Source organism: Schistocerca cancellata, chromosome 7 (genome assembly GCF_023864275.1).
Source record: "Schistocerca cancellata isolate TAMUIC-IGC-003103 chromosome 7, iqSchCanc2.1, whole genome shotgun sequence".
Taxonomy (NCBI): domain Eukaryota; kingdom Metazoa; phylum Arthropoda; class Insecta; order Orthoptera; family Acrididae; genus Schistocerca; species Schistocerca cancellata.
Genome location: NC_064632.1, coordinates 577939668 through 577962672, shown reverse-complemented (window position 1 = coordinate 577962672; position 23005 = coordinate 577939668). Strand labels below are relative to the sequence as shown.

At 44.4% G+C, this 23005-nt stretch overlaps 1 protein-coding gene across 1 annotated transcript in view; it reads right to left on the bottom strand.

Annotated features, from left to right (window-relative positions):
* LOC126091853 (eukaryotic translation initiation factor 2A) overlaps nucleotides 1-23005 on the bottom strand; it is a 189465-nt gene that overhangs the window by 36248 nt on the left and 130212 nt on the right. The window contains exons 10-11 of the mRNA XM_049907118.1: nucleotides 17964-18127; nucleotides 4879-4974 (exon numbers count right to left, since the gene is read on the bottom strand). Coding sequence (XP_049763075.1) covers nucleotides 4879-4974; nucleotides 17964-18127 — 260 coding nt within the window. The remainder of the gene's footprint in view (nucleotides 1-4878; nucleotides 4975-17963; nucleotides 18128-23005) is intronic.

Sequence of the window (23005 nt, the reverse complement as noted above, 5' to 3'; positions counted from 1 at the left end):
GACGGGGGGCAAGTTCCATACGGATGGCAGACTCCAGGCAGACCAGATTATCAGTGGCAGAGCGGCCCTTATGGAACCCACCCTGAGACAGAGCCAGAATGCCCCGAGACTCAAGAATGCCCCGAGACTCAAGAAGCCAACTCAACCTCCGGCTCACCATGCATTCGAGCAACTTGCACAGAACATTGGTCAGGCTAATGGAGTGGTAGCTGTCCACCTCCGGTGGGTTTTTGCCAGGCTTCAACACTGGTATGCTAATGCTTTCCTATCACTGAGAGGGGACCTCACCCTCAACCCAGATATGATTGAAAAGGTCTAGGAGGTGTTGCTGGCAGTCCACCGACAGGTGTTTGAGCATCTGATAGGGGATGCATTCCAGGCTGGGAGCCATATCAGGGCAAGCAGCTAAGGCACTTTGGAATTCCGCTCAATGAATGGAGAATTGTACAATTTGGGGTGGCGTGTATGGAAGGAAAGGCTCCGACGTTCCAACCACTCTTTCAGGGAGCAAAAGGCCAGCAGGTAATTTGGAGAAGCGGAACTCTGAGCATAATGCTCTGCGAAGACTTCGGCAATCATGTCTGAGTCAGTACAAATGGCTCCATTCAGGAAACGCCCAGGGACACTGATGGGGGCTTGATATCCATACAGTCACCTAATCTTGGTTCAAACCTGCAATGGAGAGGTACGGATGCCAATAGTGGAGACATACGTTTCCCAGCACTCCTGCTTTGGTTGGCGAATAAGGCAACGGGCTCGGGCACGGAGCCGCTTAAAGGCAATAAGGTGGTGCAGGAATGGGTGCCTCTTATGACACTGGAGGGCCCGCCTGCGATCTCAAATCCCCTCAGCAATATCTGGTGACCACCAAGGCACAGTCCTCTGCCGAGGGGACCCGGAAGAGCAGGGGATCGCAGATTTCGATACAGAAATGATGCTGGTGATTATCGCGTGAACCACCACATCAATGGCATCATGAGAAAGAGGCGCAATATTGGCAATGGAGGCAAACAAGTACCAGTCAGCCTTATTCAAAGCCCACCTGGCAAGGCGCCCAAAAGAGTGACGCTGCAGCAGTGACAAAAAAATCGGAAAGTCGTCATGCACACTACAGTGGACGGATGGTAGAAGGCCAGGGCTGCAGACCAAAAAGTCGATGGCTGAGTACATGCCATATGCCACACTGAAATGTGTGGAGGCACCATCATTTAAGAGAGAAAGGTCAAGCTGCACCAACATGACAGTGCCTCGGCCCGTTGCCACCAATCCACCCCACAAATGATTATGGGCATTAAAGTCGCCCAGTAACAGAAAAGACGGCAGCAGTTGGGCCACCAGCGCAGCCAATACATGCTGCGGGATATCACCATCCGGTGGAAGATAAAGGCTGCAGACAGTAACAGCCTGCGGCATCCACACCCTACAAGCGACAGCCTCTAAAGGTGTTTGAAGAGGGACACGCTCACTGTAGAGTGAAGAACGTAAATGCAGACTCCTCGATACCCTTTCATAAGCTTCCCGATTCTTATAATAACCACGATAGCCATGGAGGGCGGAGGTTTGCAATGCCAGAAACCAAGTTTTCTGGAGAGCAATGCAGAAGAAAGGGTGGAGGCTGAGAAGTTGTCAGAGCTCAGCAAGGTGGTGGGAAAAACCACTGCAATTCTACTGGAGGATGACACTGTCTGCATCCGGAAAAGGCGTGAAGGGACCTAGGGGTCAGATTACGCTGCTGGGTCATCGACCGCCACCGAAGGAGAGCCTGAATCGAGAATCAGTGTGTCTGAGGTAGGGACGAGATTGAGGTCGTTGGGGGACGCCAAAAATCTGCAGATCCAACTCAGATTCAGAACTGGGAAGAACAGGGGGCACAGAGGCAACCTGAACCTCGGCCGTCTTACCCAGTCAATTCTTCTTCTTCTTCTTCTTCTTCTTCTTCGCCTCCTCCTGCTGCTCCTTAGGAGCAACCTGGGAGGGAGACTCAGAAGGAGCATCAGGGACAGACAAAGAGTGGAAAGCTCTTCAATCCGCCTGAGCCACTGACTGATGTCAGCTGTCGCACTGGAGGAGGCCTTAGAAGGTAGACTTCCAAGGGAATCTTTCCGCAAGAGAGAAGCTGGAGGAGGCTGCTATACCTCTGGCGGGAGGGGGGTGGGTGGGGGGAGGGAGGGGTGTCCGATATCCCCGTCAGTTTCAGGGGTTGGTCTCCCAAAGGAGGTACCTTGGGAGTACCAGAAGAAACAACGTCTCCCATCACAGACACGGGGGGAAGAGCCAGGGTCACCCCGAGGGCCCATTGGAGGCTTAACAACCGCAGGGACAGCCGTCGTCACAGCGAGCAATGAAGACCGCAATCCCTGCATGTGGCGCTGGAAGTACAACGAGATGACGTGTGACCAAACTTCCAACACTTGAAGCACTGCTTACGGGGAGAGACATATGATTTCACGCCACAATGGTAAACCATCACCTTGACCTTTCAGGCAACGAGTCACCCTCAAAGCCAAGATGAAGGCACTGGTAGCAACTCTGTTATCTTTGTGTCCCCTATGCATGTGCCGGACGAAGTGGACACCCCGCCACTCTAAGTTGGTGTGTAGCTCCTCATCCGACTGCAAAAGGAGGTCACAATGGAAAATAAGACCCTGGACCAAGTTAAGGCTTTTATGGGGAGTAAACAAACAACGCCCGTGACTGGGCAGGGGAGGCCGCTTGGATCAAAAATGCCCCGCTGCACATTTTAGACAACGCCGCCACTTCCCCAAACCTATCTCCTAGGTGGTATACAAAAAAGTGGGGCTTCGTTGCCTGAAAGGTCTCTGCATCAGTCCTGCTGCAAACCAGGTACCAAGGCGAATACGGCTCACAAAACCGAGTCGCCCTAGGGTCCTCCCAAAGCGTGGCCGGGTGAGGAGGGTGGGCTGGGGGGTTGCGGGGGAGCTGCAATCGGCAATCACAGGTCGCAGCATCAAATTCATTTCGTACGTCCTTTGAGACTGCTGGGGCTAAGCATCCATCAGATTGAGTTGATTTAACGTATTTCATTGCAGGTCATCCTCCCTGATGCCACCCACTCCGATCAGGGGCTCCTCCCACGGGCGCCACCCAGCTGCAACAAGGGCCACCTGGTAGGATGGCCATTGCCAGGAGTCCTGGGGCCCCAGAAAGGATGGGCACCTACTCCTTGGCATATGCAGGAAGGTTGTAGCTCACGCATCAGCAGTGGGATCCATGTGTTGTCAGGGGGCTACCACCAAGAGGGTACTTGACAACACCACCATGACGGACTGGCCACCGCACTGGATTTAGGGTGGCTAAATGGTCCAGAATTGTCGGAGGGGCGAAGGATGGTACGGTGCAGGAAACGAGAAGTAGGCAACCTACAAGACTGAGGGGGCCAAGCCCGCCACAGGACAATAAGTAGCATGCAAGATCTCAGTGCACGATGGACAAACAAAAAACACCATGTAAGGCATCCTTCCCCAAATGGCACACACTATCAACAGAAAAGGTGGAGGTCAAACCCAAAAGGGGACCATCACAGAAAAGCCAAAACGATGGAGACTCCTTTTAGTCGCCTCTTACGACAGGCAGAAATACCGTGGACCAATTCTAAACCCCGAACCCGCAAGGGGGGAACCCCTGTACAACAGCTTAATTTTCATGGTCCCAAGATGTTCGTCATATTGAGGTTTGACTGTATTGCAACTATTATTCTCACACTTTCTGTAACAACAAAAAACAATGCAAGTAATATACAAAAACATCATTACAAGGAGTTGTGTAAAACAATTATCTGCAGGAATAAATGAGAAAATGAATGAGGTGCAGGCTGTGACATGTAGATGGGAGGAAGTAAGTATGGTGCATGTGGAAGTGATCACAAAACAAAGAGGGTTCAAAGGAGCAAAAAATAGTCAATTGTTGGTTAAGATGAGATAGCTGCCAAGTGACATCGTTTAGATAGCACATTTACATGAGCTGACATGTAGAGGGGCACAACAATCACCACAGTTTATGGGATTTTATTGTAAGAATGATTTTACTAATCTTTGCCACCCGAGCTTTGATATACTTTCTTCTCATTTTCTTGAGTCTGGTTATTTGAAGGTGTGGGTTATATAGGGTGACAATCTGCGTGACAATGAGAGATATTCCGTATATGTGTTGGAGGAGGTGGTACAGACAGTGTTGCTTAAATAAATCAGGATACGATATGCAATGAGATGACCCATGATGCTCAAATTGGGTCTCCGTCATGAACTACAAGTAAATCCTAAGACTTCATACTAGTGGGTAGTGTTCACTGTGACACAATGATGACAGCTCAGGCTTCAGTGCACAGGTAACAACTGGACTGCATTGCCGATATTTAAGACCATAAATCCTGGTTGACTAATCTTAGCTTTTCTCTGAGGATATAACAGAGGAATGAAAACATTGCATTCACAATGTCTTGATAACAATGTTGTCCAAATTTCTGCAATTCTTCACAGTTTCTGAACATTACACTACAGTTATACATCAAGATGTGATGAATTAACTGAATTTTGAGACAATTCATCATTTTTCATAAAGCATGATTCATTATCTGATGTGGGACAATAATGATTAATCATTACATATCTGACTGAAACAGTCCTTTGGCGAACATGATAGCAGTCTGAAATCAGAATCTATTAAAAAATCATAATATTTGAGTTTAATATTCCATATTTCCGACCAATATTTCAATGACCGATCTAGTTGTGGTGTCAGGTGACTTTGTCAATCAACATAATATTTTGAAGAAAGATTTAGAGTTGTCAAGCTGGCTACATCGATCAAATTTTATCACAATTGCAAAGGAAACTACATTAATTCTGATGCTATGCTTACACTCTGGTTTAAGGTTGGTTGGTGGTTCATCTTCATGTAGCCGAAAGTTGCTCTCCCTGCCACGAGCTGATGGCGGTCGGTATACTTGAGTTGAGGCTGTAACAGAATTAACAACAAATATCACTATTATCACCAACACTAATATCAGTCATTATGTCATGAAATAATTAGTTGGCCATTAGGAACCAAGTCAGAGAGATTGTGACACTGTCCTTTGTAGAAAATTAGTAGAACAATGAGTCTGAATAGTCAACCCTTTCTGTATAATTTGTTTCATGTACAATGGGCATCATAAGGACATTTTATATTCAGAGAGTATATCTTTAAATATGTCTGCTTGTGTCTGTATATGTGTGGATGGATATGTGTGTGTGTGCGCGAGTGTATACCTGTCCCTTTTTCCCCCTAAGGTAAGTCTTTCCGCTCCCGGGACTGGAATGACTCCTTACCCTCTCCCTTAAAACCCACATCCTTTCGTCTTTCCCTCTCCTTCCCTCTTTCCTGATGAGGCAACAGTTTGTTGCGAAAGCTTGAATTTTGTGTGTATGTTTGTGTTCGTTTGTGTGTCTGTCGACCTGCCAGCACTTTCATTTGGTAAGTCACATCATCTTTGTTTTTAGGTAAACTATTTGGTTTTATATATAAAATAAGAGAAAGGCATCCACACATGTATAGCAGACTAATGTGTGGCAAATAGACACATGTAACACAAACAGTGTTCATTAGCTTTTGAGCTCTTTGACTCTTCTTCTGGTAGAAAGTACGCAGACATCCAATGTATACGCAGACATTCAAATGTATGCTAACGTGGTGACATTGGTTATTGATTATCAATCACTGAGAGCAGTTGCCTGACTGATGGGTGTGGGGACAGGGTAGGGACGGATACACGAGACAAGAAGGGGCAGTGGGGTAGTGTGAGGCAGGGGGTGGGAAGGACAGATGACTTAGACCACACAACGAGACAAAAGAAGTTCTGAGGAGGTACAGCACAAAGAAGAAGACCCACAGAGTTCAAAAGCTGCTGAACACTGTTCTCTGTTACATGTGTTTATCATCAGGCAACCATACGATACTGGTTGCCTTTCTGTTATTTTATTTATGTTCCACCCACGAATTTAAATTATTTAGTTTTGTTTTATTTGTGTATTTCTAAATTCAGTAATTAATTAAATTCCCTGAACAACTTCCCTCTTTCTGAACTGAAAACTATTTGGCAGATTTATTTTTTAACTGGGTAGTCACCTAACCACTTCATTCTACCAACTGACAAAATAAATTGCAACGGGGAAATCACTTCACAGTTTGTTGTGTCTTAAAGCAACAGAACCCACTGGCTTTAATACAGTGGACACCGCTGGGATGTTTTATAAGTGTCTGCCACCAGATGGAGGAGAAAAGAGAATGGGAGACAAAGAGAGCAGGGAGAGGAGTGGGAGAAAACAAGGAGGGAAGAGAGCAGGAAGAGGAGTGGGAAAAGGAAGGGAGAAAGCAAGGAGGGAAGGGGGAGGGGGGAGGGGGGGAAGGGACAAGAAAAAGAGAGAGAGAGAGAGAGAGAGAGAGAGAGAGAGAGAGCGAGCGAGAGAGAGTGAATATATTTGCATCGGGGGGAGGGGAGAGATTAGGAGAAACCAGTTTTATTTTGTTTTAGGGCGCAAAAACAATTAGGGTTGTACGCACCCATGTCAAAACTATAGAACGCAAAGACAGAGAGGAGTTAAAAATGACTACAGATCAATCACAATCGAAGGAAGAGAAGACAGCTAACAACAGAGACATGGAGAAAGGTCTATAAAATACACCATAGAGAAACGGAGGTCCAGAGCTAAAAAATTAATGTCCTTCGACATATTGCTACAACGGATAAAAAGTAAAATGCAGTTGACAAACGGCACATCATTCGCTAAAACGGCCAATACCTCCAATGGCAAACACAAACAGGAACATAAGCTATTAAAACAAAAACATTCCGTCAGAAAATGGCGGACAGTTATAAGTTAGGTATGATGTGCACGAAGTGGTGGGGGAGCACCACTGAACAAATGGAAATGGCTAAAGACACAGCGCCCAATAGGCAACCTAATTAAAATGATCTCCTCGCGGCGAGATGGACGAGAGGAGGTCATCCTAGCTACTGGGAAAGGCTTAATAGCTCGGAGCTTGTTCTGATAAAGGGAGAACCAGTTGTCATGCCAAAGTGACACCACATGCTGACATATGGCAACACAGAGATCATCTGAGGGAATACAAGAACTAGTGGGATGAGGTACAAGGACTGCAGCCTCGGCAGCAGTGTCGGTGACCTCGTTTACTGTCAGACCGATGTGGCCAGGAACCCACATAAACATCTCAGAACTTCCATCAAGAGTGAGCAATTGACAGCTTTACTGGGCCTGCTGCACTAAGAGAAGGACAATGTGCAACAAACAGAGACTTCGGAGGGCACTGAGAGAGTCTGAGCAGGTATTGCAATTGAAAAGCTTGTGTCGCTGGATGTACTGCATGGCCTGATACAGGACGAAGCGCTCTGCTGTAAATACTGAGCAGTGTTCCAGAAGCAGATACCGAAAAACATCTGCGCCAATTAAGAAGGTACATCCGACACTACGCTGAGTCCAAGAGCCAACAGTGTACACAAAGATGCTACGGCAAAATTCCGTGCGAATGTCGTGAAACTGTAGGCAACAGAGTAGTGTCCTTAGGAAGCGAATGACAGACAAGGTGAACATTAAGCCAAGGTGGTGAAGGACCACTTCCACCGGGAAAGTTGCAGGTAGTGTGGCGGAGCAAGAGGTGAAAGTGAACTCCAGCAGGTAACACAGAAGAGGGACACGCCCCATACTGGTGATCACAGACAAATGGCAAGCATATCTGCTGAGGAGAAAGTCACGGCAGTACGACACTGGTAGTTCGGCAGCTTCTGCATACAGACACTCAACCCGGCTAGCGTAACAGGCACCAGGACCAAATGGATGCCACAATGGTGGATAGTATTGTGACATCATGAGAGGGATGGACATCCAGATGCATAAACGGAACACTCATAGGCTAGTTTCAAACAGACAAGGGACCGGTACAAACGGAGGAGGGTGGCTCGATCTGCACCCCAAGAAGTACCACTGAGGACACGTGGGACACTGAGGGACCGTATACAGCAGTCGGCCAGGTAAGACATGTGGGAGGACCAAGAGAGTTTCCTCTGGAGCATGAGCCCCAGGAATTTCATAGTTTCAACAAATGAAGGATCAACAGCACAAGATGTAAAGACGGTGGAAGAAACCAATTTTCTGCCAGAAATGCATACAAATGGTTTTGTCAGTGGAAAAACAAAAGTTTCCGTCAATGCTCCACGAGTAAAGATGACTGACAAATTGCTGAAGATGTCGCTCAATGAGACAAATCCGTGGAGAACTGCAATAGATTGCAAAATCATCAATGAAAAGGCAGCCAGCCGGAGATGCCCAGCGGGAGACAGGCCATTACAGGGTTAACGGTGATCACAAAGGTGCTCAGGACGAAACCCTAGGCACATCGTTTTCCTGGATAAAGATGTCAGACAAGGCAGAACCCACATGAACTGTGAAAAAACATTCTTTTAAAAATGCCGGAAATAAATGGGGCACCTGGACGCTGAAGCCCCATGTGTAGAGACTATGAAGGATACCAGTCTTCCAGCACATGTCGTAGCCTTTCTCCATATCAAAGACCGTGGCGACAGTCTCACATTTCCACAGAGAACCATTCGTGACATGGGTGGACAAAGTGATGAGATGGTCAACTGCAAAATGGCGCACTCGAAAGCCACACTGTGCAGTCATCAGCAAATTGCGAGACTTGAGCCTCCATACCAGCCGGGCATGAATCATACGTTCCATCACCTTGCAAACACAGCTGGTGAGAGAAATAGGGTTGTAGCTAGAAGCAAGGTGTTTGTCCTTACTGGGCTTAGGCATGGATACGACAGTTGCTTCACACCAGCACCTGGAAAACCTGCCCTCCGCACAGATGCAAGTGTATGTATGAAGGAGAAAGTGCTCGCCTGCAAGAGACAGGTGCTGCAGCACCTAAATGTGAACTTTGTCTGGCCTTGGGGCAAAGGACCAGGTTGAAGTGAGAGAATGGTCCAGCTCCCTCATAGTAAAGGCGACACTGTATCAATTATAATTCTGAGAACAGAAAGGTATGCCCAAGCCTCCTCCACTCATTTCCGATGGGGGAAGGCAGGGTGATAGTGGAAGGAGCTCAAAACTCTGCAACACAGCGCGCCAAGGTGTCGGAGATAGCAATAGCGTCCACGATGACATTGTCTACTACTGTCAGGCTGGAAACTGGGGAATTGGTCCCAGACAGCCGGCGGAGGTTCGTGCACTGGCAACACAGAGGTCAGCCAGGTGAGGATATCGTGTGGCAACACCAGTGAAGAGGATCTTCGATTCGGTGAAAGATAAGACCATTTGCCTATATTTGACTTCTTGGAGCCTTTCCTGTTAGCAGAGCAAGACTCAGATGTATGTTGGTTGGAGGGATGTAAGAAGTCTTCACGAAAGTATTCCTTCTATCCTTTCTGGCCTGCTGGTTGTATAGCTGGTGACTTCGACCCGTGAGGCAAAAGTTTGGTGTGTTGCACAGGTGAAGGAGGAGACAGGGACACCACGACACTGGATGATTTTGCAACTGCCGTGCTAAATTTGAGGTCGCATGTCTGCTTGGCCATCTCCTTCGTGGAGTGACAGGTAGCAAGAATAGTACTGTAGGTGCCAGATGGTAGAACACAGGGTTTCTGACTAGCCAAAAACTTGTGAGCCATCGGGTAAGACAACTTTTCCTTCACCCGAATCTCCTGGACAGCCCACTCATCGAGATACACAGGACAATCGTGGGATGCCCTCGTGAGCATATCTGTCACAGGCTATAGATTTGGCTGGGTGTCGACAGGATTCTCGAGTGTAGTTGAAACGATGACACTGGTAGCAGCACGTTAGGTTCGTAATATATGGTCTGACTGTGATAACGTCATAACTCACTTTGATATCTGACGGAAGAACCACTCTATCAAAAGGAGAAAAAGAGTACGTGTGGGCACTAATGAGGCATCTACTTTTTTCGTCACCCGATGGACTGCTATGACACCCTGATCAGAGAGGTACGTTTAGATTTCTGCCCTTGTCTGACTATGGAGGCTGCCTAGAGTGAATAACACCACGGGAAGAATTCAGCATTCAATGGGCCTCGACATGAACAGGATAGGAGGAGCGAAGCTGCAAGCAGTTGTTGTGCTTGAGAATCAGAATCTCTCTCCAAAAGAAAAGTACCACTGTGTAAACAAGAGCAGGATTTCACAGGGGCAGCAACTGCATCAACACCTTTCTGAATAATAAATGGATTTACCTTTGCGAAGGACTGACCGTCTTCAGTATGGGAAACCATGAGGAACCTTGATGCAGCTGGGAATTCCATTTACGTTTCGTAGTCATTCACTGTGAAGATGATTGGCTCATTGTAAGAAAATCCCCCACGATTGCCAGCATCTCTGACGGCTCGCTCCTTCCAACTGGCAGCCCTTCACTGAAGGGGGCGCACCGGTCTTGGTGTGTGATTGTTCACACACCACAGGTCACACTTTCCAAACACCTGACAGAGGGACCAATCAGCAATTTGGGAAGGTGCAACTCAGGCAATCACCGCTCCCTGGGCCTGGCTTGTACCAGGGGGTACGTGTAAAACCTATTGTCGACCTGGGACTGGGAATTACATGTTACCATTACAAGTAGACAGTTGGCTACTTGTCATGCCAACATAGAATGCTGCACAAATAATTTCAGCATAGCCTGTATGTAACATGGTTGCTTCCACAAATGGCCCTGTCTTTTACAGTGTAGGAAATACCTGTGACTGGACTGCGGTAGGAAATAGTGGGTGGATGTATGGGATAGGTCTTGCACCTGGGTCAGCCATAGGGGATAGGTCTTGCACCTGGGTCAGCCATAGGGGAATGGCCTATGGGGTGCAGGATTGAAGCAGAGATGAACAAGGATATTCTGTCAGTTGGGTGAGCTACTTTGGATGATGTGGGTACGATTCTAGGAAGGATATCTCTAAGCTTGAACATGAACTCAGCATTCAAATTGTATTTAGAAGCTTGATATACCACAGTGATTACGATGGTGACAGCATTTGATTGTGATACTCTTGTTTTGTCCACTAGAAAACTTTAAAAGTGTGCATGAGGTTTCTCCTTCAAATGCATGAACCAATCTGCAGAATGACAATAGGCACATTTGGCTAAAGCAGTATCCTCAGCATCAAATTCTTGAACTGCAAAATCAAATGCCACTTGAATCACATTTTTTAGTTCATCAACATGTACAGGGGTACTGTAACCAGCTGCTTGCCAGGAATATTGAAGCATAGGCCGATACACTGGAGCACTGGATATGAATAATAGAATGCATTTTAATTGTGATAATTCCATTTCCTATTTTTCTGTCGAAGTCACTGCAGAGTCCTTATAGAGTCTTTTGTCCTTCTTGCGTATATTTTACATTGCCTAAAGAAAAATAAATCCAAAGGCTGTAAGTATTTTATCATTTTTTGGCAGAGTGATCATGCATTCAATGTTTTTACCAGAAAATGAATCATTTACTATTTTTGTCTCCTTGTGACTACTCCAAGAGCCAAAAAGTAGTACAAACTCCTGGATATTTGCAACATCGACATTAGCAGCATTCACAAAAAAGGATTTTAAATGTTCCTTTGGCATTTTCCCTCATACGCTAGCCTCCAGATCTATTTTTGGTGGAAGACTGTCAATTCAAAGCAACCTTTCAACCTGACCCTCTCAGATTTCTTTCAAGTTTGGTGCATTCAATGACCCAGATAAGAGATGGAAAAATACCAATTTGCAGATGTGTATTACAACTGTGAAGAAAGTTACAGGTGTGGAAAGTTTGGCATTTGTAGTAAATTTACATGCGAATGTGACAACATAAATGACCGTAATTCTGGTTCTAATTCAGTTACAGCAATGAAAATGGTACCAGTGGAAAGCTAACTAATAGACCTTTACATTGATATGCCACATGACAGGTTTCTGAGAATTTTCATACTAAAGGTAACTGGCCTTGGCCTTTGACCTTTAATATCTCAAAACACCCCATTTTCAATTTTTTTGAAAAAAAGATATTTAATTGCACCAGTATGTACTATAAATATGGTAAATATCAAAATGGCACACCAAAGGCATCATGCACAAAAAATTATTTGGTCAACTTAAGTACACCATCAACATGCGGTAAGCAGCTACATATCCAGTTAATTAACTAAAATCTCATAGAAAATTGGATAAACAAGTTACACAAATGCAAAAGTCACATTTATCTTGGTTGCTTGACGTGCATTCTGAGTAGTATGGGACGTGCTGGTTATCGATTCAAACAAACCCTGAACTCAACCACAAGACAATAAGAATTCATTTCTAATACATTGGGCTGAATATTAACACTGAAATGAACCCAACAGCACACAGTGGAAGAAATGGAAGAGAATACTAAAGCATCTGATAGGAACAGTCAACAGTAGCGACAACGACTAACTTTGGCAATATGGCCGGGTTACTGAATCACCATTTTAGCGGAATGTGAACGTCAACCACGGCTGAACAAAGGTGTATGATAGGTCTTACTTTGACTGATGCACACTCCGATGAATAGCTACTGGTACCGAGACACAGTCTTGCTACCACACTGGCAAAATAGAGGAAACAGCACTGATAGGGTTTCCATAACGCCTTGAATCAGACACCTCTATTGAGACCCAAAGCCAGTAACCTTATCGAGGCCACATCCACACTAGGCATAGAGCATCGACAACTGTCGCACTTCTCGTGACCACTCGCCACTCCCGGCCTTCCCACTCACCCTCAATTGCGCGTGCAACGAGGAACTGCTTCATACAGAGCACACAGCGACTCCTTGGGATCACTGGTCAAGAAAATATGGCGTGTGGCAGGAATTGAAGTTAATGCTGCAAGTGACATTAAGAGGCAGAGGAATCAAACTGTGAACACACAGTTCAGTCAGAGATTTTCTCCATTCAGGGACTAGGTGTTGTGTTGTTCTAATCATCACTATTTCATCCCCATCGATGCACAAGTTGCCGCAGTGGCATCAAATCAAAAGAATTGCACCCAGCGAACGGTCTACCCGACGGGAGGCCCTAGTCGCGCGACATTTACATCTCTTATCTTAATTTTCAATTCAATGTCCTTTCCTTCCAGATTCGTATCTTACTTCAAGGTCGCCACATGGGATGGTTCTGGGTGATAAAATCATAAACATATTATCCTGATGTAATTTTAGTTTCAATATATTAGTCATTTACTATTCTTCTGTACTTTTTTATTTGTAGTTCACTGTTGGTATTTGCATTTAAATATTGTCATACTGTCATTTCGAGATAGTGAGTGGAGATGTGGATGGTAAAATATGGAGCGGCAAGTGGAGAATTCGGAACATTTCTGACATATCCTTCTGTTTGTGTTCCATAGACGGGTGACAGCAGCGGAGGCAGCCAGAAACATCTGTGCCAAGAATAGGATAATGCCCCTGGGCAGAGCATGGGAATGAAATGGTTTTCTCATTTGCAGGAGGATCGTTTTGATATTAGTAATTTTCCACATTCAGGAAGACCTTTAGGGTTTGTTGACGATTGTTTAAATGCATTAATTCACAACGATCCACATCGTACTCGAGAACTAGAAAATGTGATCATTCCACCATCGTGCAACATTTGCAAGCAATCGGCAAAATCCAAAAATTGGGTCTATGGGTAACACACGGTTTAAGTCAAAATCAAAAATTCTGTGGGTGACCATATGTACATCTCTGTTTGCTCGGCATCAACTGGCTCGTGAACAACACCGACCGTTCCTATCCTGTATCATTTACTGCTGATGCCAAATCATGTCTTTACGCTAACATAAGGAAAAGAAAGGAATGGCTGAGCCCATACAAAGCAGCAACTCCCAGTACAAAGACCCGCATGCATCCACAAGGGATAATGTTATGCATCTGGTGGAACAGCAACAGTGTGGTGTGCTACGAATTGCTTCCCCGATGTATAACGATCACTGTTGACATTTGCTGTCAACAACAGAGACTTTTTGCAGATGTAATCCAAGAACAATGACCAGGAAGACTGCATTTAGTGATGGTACTCCACAATAACACCTGCCCGCATTCTGCTAGACTGATGAGAAACAGGAGGTGGTTTGGGAAGTCATTCTGCACCCACCTTATTCACTTGATCTTGCACCCTCAGATTTTCACGTTTTCCGCTCTCTATCGAACAATCTTCAAGGAATTTCCTTTCCAGATGAAAATGTGCTCTGAACATGGCTTGACGAGTTCTTCACCTCAAAATAACTTGATTTCTACAGTTGCGGAATAAAAAAGTTACCCCAGTGTTGGCAAACTGTTGTAAATAGTGAAGGAGAATATACACTCCTGGAAATTGAAATAAGAACACCGTGAATTCATTGTCCCAGGAAGGGGAAACTTTATTGACACATTCCTGGGGTCAGATACATCACATGATCACACTGACAGAACCACAGGCACATAGACACAGGCAACAGAGCATGCACAATGTCGGCACTAGTACAGTGTATATCCACCTTTCGCAGCAATGCAGGCTGCTATTCTCCCATGGAGACGATCGTAGAGATGCTGGATGTAGTCCTGTGGAACGGCTTGCCATGCCATTTCCACCTGGCGCCTCAGTTGGACCAGCGTTCGTGCTGGACGTGCAGACCGCGTGAGACGACGCTTCATCCAGTCCCAAACATGCTCAATGGGGGACAGATCCGGAGATCTTGCTGGCCAGGGTAGTTGACTTACACCTTCTAGAGCACGTTGGGTGGCACGGGATACATGCGGACGTGCATTGTCCTGTTGGAACAGCAAGTTCCCTTGCCGGTCTAGGAATGGTAGAACGATGGGTTCGATGACGGTTTGGATGTACCGTGCACTATTCAGTGTCCCCTCGACGATCACCAGTGGTGTACGGCCAGTGTAGGAGATCGCTCCCCACACCATGATGCCGGGTGTTGGCCCTGTGTGCCTCGGTCATATGCAGTCCTGATTGTGGCGCTCACCTGCACGGCGCCAAACACGCATACGACCATCATTGGCACCAAGGCAGAAGCGACTCTCATTGCTGAAGACGACACGTCTCCATTCGTCCCTCCATTCACGCCTGTCGCGACACCACTGGAGGCGGGCTGCACGATGTTGGGGCGTGAGCGGAAGACGGCCTAACGGCGTGCGGGACCGTAGCCCAGCTTCATGGAGACGGTTGCGAATGGTCCTCGCCGATACCCCAGGAGCAACAGTGTCCCTAATTTGCTGGGAAGTGGCGGTGCGGTCCCCTACGGCACTGCGTAGGATCCTACGGTCTTGGCGGGCATCCGTGCGTCGCTGCAGTCCGGTCCCAGGTCAACGGGCATGTGCACCTTCCACCGACCACTGGCGACAACATCGATGTACTGTGGAGACCTCACGCCCCACGTGTTGAGCAATTCCGCAGTACGTCCACCCGGCCTCCCGCATGCCCACTATACGCCCTTGCTCAAAGTCCGTCAACTGCACATACGGTTCACGTCCACGCTGTCGCGGCATGCTACCAGTGTTAAAGACTGTGATGGAGCTCCGTATGCCACGGCAAACTGGCTGACACTGACGGCAGCGGTGCACAAATGCTGCGCAGCTAGCGCCATTCGACGGCCAACACCGCGGTTCCTGGTGTGTCCGCTGTGCCGTGCGTGTGATCATTGCTTGTACAGCCGTCTCGCAGTGTCCGGAGCAAGTATGGTGAGTCTGACACACCGGTGTCAATGTGTTCTTTTTTCCATTTCCAGGAGTGTATTATAGATGACTAAAGTCCCTGTTATGTGTATCTTTGTGTTTATTAAACTTATGGAAAAGAGTTACAAATTTATGCACTTACCTAATATAACTATGAACATATAGATATATACATTTTCAGTGTGGATACACTCTTAACACACACTAAAATGATCTGCCATTCTAAAAACATCCTCCAGGCCATGGCTAAGCCATGGCTCTGCAATACCCTTTCTTCCAGTAGTACTAGCCCTGCAAGTTCCGCAGGAGAACTTCTGTGGAGTTTGGAAGGTAGGAGATGAGGTATTGGCAGAAGTGAAATTGTGAGGATAGGTCATGAGTCGTGCATGGGTAGCTCAGTTGGTAGAGCACTTGCCCGCGAAAGGCAAAGATCCCGAGTTCGAGTCTTGTTCCGTCACACAGTTTTAACCTGCCAGGAAGTTTCAGATCTGCCAATATTTTACAATTCATTGTTGACAAATGTTCTTCACTAAAGGATTAACATTGCCTATCCTATGGCTATCTTTCAGCAGTCTGCGTGGTGTCGTAAACTCCATATTATAATACAACACAAACAAATATTTGTGGTAACACATGATATCATATGTATAAAAATGTGCCCCTGCACATTAATTGAAGCTTACTCTCTGATGTAGCGTTGACATACAACAAGTTCTCTCTTTCACAGATGATAAGGATGCACAAGTCATCACACCTCTGACTTTTAAGAGAAAATCCTGAATTTGATTCTGTACAAATTCTGTACTCTCACTAGCTGGACAGGATCGCAATTCATATTTACACACTAACAATCACTTATTATGGTGTCATATGCAACATAATCTTGACATTGCCTTAAAGTGAAGTAATATGAGAAAAAGAGGATGCTGCACACTGTTGGCAAGACAGACATTTCAAGTGATCCCAGTTGACAGTGTCCATAGGATATTATAGTCACCAAGCCCCCGCTTGGCAAGTAGCTTGTTTTATCTATCCACTCACATTATATTGTGAAAAACTGATTATTTTTGTTGTTATAGGTCACACTAAACCAGACCTATACAAGAATCAAATTAGCGATGATTGGCTATGCTTGTAATGGATGAGGTACATTGAGTCGAGCTGAACTTCCAATGCCAAATTCCTGTCATAACCTACATGAATATTTGACCTTTTATGGGTGAAGCTGGTTAAGAGCTATTCCTTCTTGAGGAAGAAACAACATTTACAAAGATTTCTGCTTTTGTGACAGCTGACTTGTTCTGTAAACATCCACTAGTTCGCAATGAATTGGAATTTCCCCCCCACTCCTCGTACTACTACTATTTCTTGTGCCTCTGTCCACATCATCATACGGTTAGCACAGTTATGAATGGATTGGCCACAATCAGTGTAAGGGGTGGCCCGATGCCTTTTCTGTCACCATCCTGTTAATCCTGGGATGGAATGTGTGTATCCAAACTGTCTGCAGTTAGTGTTATTCAGGCGAAAGCAAGTAAAAGTCTTCCAAATGTAATTGAGGCAGTACTATGGTACCAGTCCAATATTCATCTAGTGGGATGTAGAACACCGCCTAAAAATCACATCAAGGATGGCTGGCACAAGAACCCTAATTTTTAATCTGTTAAGTGGAATGGTGCACCTCCCAGTTCTGGAAGCAGCAATTTAACTTGCACAGCTATCCACGAGGGTAAATACTAAGATCTTCTTCTAAGGAATATATCTCACCTGGCTTCTACAAGAGGAGTTCTTTACAGATGGTAGGGATGGTCTTGAAATATCATTAATAGCCACTTCCTGAAATTAGCTGAAGAGTAAAATAAAAATTTTGCTGATGAAGTACACAGAAGCAAGTGTTTCAAGACAGTTATGTATTATACAGTTATAGAAAACAAGACAAGGATGAAACTGACTGAATTATCAAAAAGAAAAAAATAGAGTGTAAAATCTCTCACATACAACAGGTGTATCAATGCTCACTACCAGTTGTAAGGGATATATTCAGTATCACAGATTGCTTGTATTAGTTCAAGTAGATACTTTATCACATTTAGAGAGACTTATTTTCGTAACTCAACTGTTACACCTTTCACTGACAATTTATCATTCTTTCGCTTCCTCATCTTCTTCACAATTTCTGTATTACCCTTTTTGTGGTTACTACAATTTTTTAAGTGTTCTTACCTGGAGTCTGGCTAGGCTGAATTCCTTCTACAGGTTTGTAACTGATTGGAGGTTCCTTAAATACTCCTTGAGGAAACTGCTGCCAGAGGACCTCCCATAATTCTTCTTGTTTGTTCCAAGGGCGTTCATACAACAACGAACCAGTGTAGTGCCATATTTTAAATCTGTGAACATTATTCAGTAATCAAGGGAAGCGCTCAAAAACACTATATAACTGTAATAATACCTTAAATAGTACAAGCCCTATTTATCCGAGTTGACTATAAGACGAGGAGCCGCCCCCCCCCCCCCCCCTCCAATATTATTCATTCGAAAAATACATGGTTGTCTTACATTCAGGGTAAAGCATTGTGTAATAGCTTAATATATGGCTGTCTTACATCCAGAGACTGTGCTTTGGTAGCTGAGGTCACACATATGTTTAATTTGACAATTTGAAAAGGATGGGATGGGGTGTGGTGCCACCAGTCCAGCCCAGTGTTGGGAGGGTAGAGGCAAGCAGGCAGCAAATATCTGTCATGCTGCCAACCATCCCATATACCTTGCTTTTTATGAACGTCAACCACATTTGAACTGCAGTTCAGCTGAATCTAAATGTAGTTGGAACTGACTGACTTTACAAATGGGCAAATGCTCAGCAATATTACACATTCCTGCAGGAGGCAATTTAATTCTAATATTAATATGTTCACACAGAACATCCTAAATGTGGCATAATAAATTAAACATGAAGGTTATCAAAGGTGCTAAAACAACTACTGTTTGACAGTACTATTGTTTTTCAAGGTTGGCAACAAATGATGAAATACACTGTTAGCTCAAAGTGGTCCCATTTCTGCTGATTCAGCAGAATAACATAATATTGTTACTCAGTTTGTTTAGAGCTGTAAAAACTGTAAATTATAGCAACTGATAATGGATGCAAATCACAGCCACAACAGTTGAGAAATGTGGTTCTAAGAGTTTGCAGTCCACAACTGGTTCAATCAGACAATAGAAAACTAATTTTAAGTTAATTGTTAATCATGATGCAAAAGCTACACACAACAGTGCAATGGGAAGAAAATTTGATGTCACAGAAACAAATGCAGTGAAATGACAAAATTTCAGAGACTTTACTGGTCTCATGTAGATATAATTTATGCATATAGACTCGAGCGGCGAGTGAAAATTTGTACAAAGGCCGGGAACCAAACCCATGTCATCTGCTTACTAGGCAGGTGCATTAGCCGCTGAGCACCCTGGCATGCCTCCCTCCTCGATCCAAATTCTCGCTGCCACTGCAGTCTACTTTAAGTTCACCCTTACACACGAACAGAATGCCAGAGTAATACATGCAGTTTTGTAAACCGCTGTGCCAATGTGGCTAGTGGCTAATACACCTGCCTAGTAAGCAGCCTTGGTACAATTTTTCATTCATTTCTGCAGTCTATATACATAAAAACAGAAACAAATGTTTGTATGTAGCTTCAGATGGAGAATGAACCATTTTTACATACCAAACTTTCAGGGGACCAAATCATCGAAAATTTCACAAATAGTAGCACCAGGTTGTTCAGTATATGCAAGAGAATCACAATTAAGGCTTCCCTATTACTTGGGAAATTATCTGAATGAAGTCACTGTAGATAAAGAGGAATTTTCCAACTGCATATGTCGCAGATTCCAAAGCAAGCACAAGCCGGTGTATGACTGCAATGAAGAGGGTGGGGATTACATTATGATGTAGAACAACACAAGCTTACAAACTTCCCGTAGCTTTAGGCGAGTAACTACTTCCACATCAGCATCACATAATCCATCAAGAGACACACAGATAGAAACAAAGTGTTGACTTTTTTAAGCAGATGTTAAGATATTTTACGTCAATAAAGCAGTCTCTAAATTCAATTAGTCAGAATTCAATAAAACAAAAATTTCTCAACGAGCTGCTTTGTCTCATCCTCCCCCTCCTCCATTGTCTTATATTCAGGGTTGTCTTGAACATTTCCCCCAGTATCTGGTAAAAGCCTGAACCAAAATTTTTATTTACACTACTGGCCATTAAAATTGCTACACCATGAAGATGACGTGCTACAGACGCGAAATTTAACCGACAGGAAGAAGATGCTGTGATATGCAAATGATTAGCTTTTCAGAGCATTCACATAAGGCTGGCGCTGGTCGCGACACCTACAACGTGCTGACACGAGGAAAGTTTCCAACCGATTTCTCATACACTAACAGCAGTTGACCGGTGTTGCCTGGTGAAACGTTGTTGTGATGCCTCGTGTAAGGAGGAGACATGCGTACCATCACGTTTCCGACTTTGATAAAGGTCGGATTGTAGCCTATCGCGATTGCGGTTTATCGTATCGCGATTGCGGTTTATCGTATCGCGATATTGCTGCTCGCGTTGGTCGAGATCCAATGACTGTTAGCAGAATATGGAATCGGTGGGTTCAGGAGGGTAATAGAGAACGCCGTGCTGGATCCTAACAGCCTCGTATCGCTAGCCGTCAAGATGACTGGCATCTTATCTGCATGACTAACAGATCGTGCAGCCACGTCTCGATCCCTGTGTCAACAGATGGGGACGTTTGCAAGACAACAACCATCTGCACGAACTGTTCAACGATGTTTGCAGCAGCATGGACTATCAGTTCAGAGACCATGGCTGCTGTTACCCTCGACGCTGCATCAAAGACAGGAGCGCCTGCAATGGTGTACTCAACAACGTACCTGGCTGCACGAATGGCAAAACGTCATTTTTTCAGATGAATCCAGTTCTTTTTACAGCATCATGATAGTCGCATCCGTGTTTGGCAACATTGCGGCGAACGCACATTGGAAGCATGTATTCATCACTGCCATACTGGCGTATCACCCAGTGTGATCGTCTGGGGTGCCATTGGTTACACGTCTGTTCACACTGATGGCACTTTGAACAGTAGACATTACAATTCAGATGTGTTACGACCCACGGCTCTACCCTGGAAAACCCTACATTTCAGCAGTATAATGCATGACCACATGTTGCAGGTCCTGTATGGTCCTTTCTGGATACAGAAAATGATCAACAGCTGCCCTGGCCAGCACATTCTACAGATCTCTCACCAACTGAAAATGTCTGGTCAATGGTGGCCGAGCAACTGGGTCATCCCAATACCTGCACACACCATCCAAGCTCTGTTTGTCTCAATGCCCAGGCATATCAAGGCCATTATTACGAAAGAGATGGTTGTTATGGGTACTGATTTCTCAGGATTTACACACCCAAATTGCATGAAAATGCAATCACATATCAATTCTAGTATAATATATTTGTCCAATGAATAATCGTTTATCATCTGCATTTCTTCTTGGTGTAGCAATTTTAATGGCCAGTAGTGTATGTTTTTCTAAAGTTGCATATGATGCAGCATACTTTCTCTTGAAATCTGGTGTCAACAATGAAGCCCTGTTACGCTTCGAAGTCTTCACAACAGGAGTTATTTTAAACAGATGCATGGACAGTGGAGGGATAATTCCTGGGATTAGCAACTTGTGCTCAGAACAGTGAGCACAGTGTATGGTCCATGTGGCAAACATCAAATGGAATTTTTTACAGGACACTGTATTATATGGTTGTTTACATTTTGGAGAAAGACATAAACTTATGTACTTTCTATGTGTTTACACATTTATTTACCAGTAACAGCAATGGTGCTGAATTGTTGCTGCAATGGATGCAGTTTGAAATTTTTCCATAGTTTTCATTGCCTAAAGATTAATTACAGTTATCATGCTAGTAAGAAGCACTTTGTGTGTTGTTTATTATGAAACACACTGTAATGAAGGCATAAGTAAAATTGTGGAACTACTTTATGTGACGGTATGGCCATATATTTATGATATATGCATTGGATAATTTTGGTAGTATGAGAGTGTACTACCGATCAGTTTGTTGAAGGTGCACACATTTTCAGCAATGTTGCCCTGTAGATAAAATTTATATAAGAAAACCTGAGTCATTTCTATGCTTCACATTAATCAATTTTCCAAACCATTGAGCTTTCTCTGCGGTAATCATGAAGTTCCTATGATGCATGAATGATTATGTGCAATTAATATTTTTGTTTTCTTAAGGATGAACAAAGAATAATAAGATTGTACCAGAAAGTAAAAACAGAAGATTTCATGTTGAAAAATAATTCAGAGTGAGGTAAATCAATAATTTGCTGTATGTGACAGCTCAAAATTCTAATTTTTTTGAGATGCTTTCACTTTGGCATACTAGGAAGCCGTTTTGCAATGGAGCCACAGTATAATTCATAAAAAATATGATGAAGCAAATCAATAAAGAATAGTAAAGATTAGACTATTCTTTCTTTTCCTATAACGCACATGCACACAGTAACATTTGAACTGTACTGCTTGCTGCGAACATGTGAAATACCCTTGGAATTTCTCTCTTCAAAGGCTTAAGTCAACATCGTACCAGATATCAAATTCAAATTATAACAATACCTATAAGATGCAGGTAGGAAGCCCATTTTACTTTTGAATGGGATCTGTTTGTACTAGTGATGTAATGACACATAATCTGCAAGGTGCTTATGGACAACCTTACATCATACCACATCAATGTGACTGTTGCTGTCGATTCATGTGAGAGGCAAAAATTATTTTCTGTCCGTACAAATGCTTACTCCATTGATATTCCTACCATATGACTAGGAAATGTTTAATATTAAAACCTTGATATGACAACCCCTACACTATCAGCCAATGTCTTGGGGCACATTTCTTGCTGTAGTGACACCCACTCACATTACAAGAGCTAAGCAAATAACCTCTTATTACAGACCCATTAAAGTCCTTCCAGTCTTGCCAACAGTTTTAAGAAAGTGGTCTATAACCGAATGATAGCTCATTAGTCTGAGCAGGACTTGTCAACTGCCTTCAGCTGGGTTTCCAAAAAACAATTCTCCACAGCAAAAAATCATGCTAGACCTCAAAATCGCAGATCTAGCAAGTGATCTAGTTACTGGGAAAATTAAAAAGTTGAGGTATTAACAGCA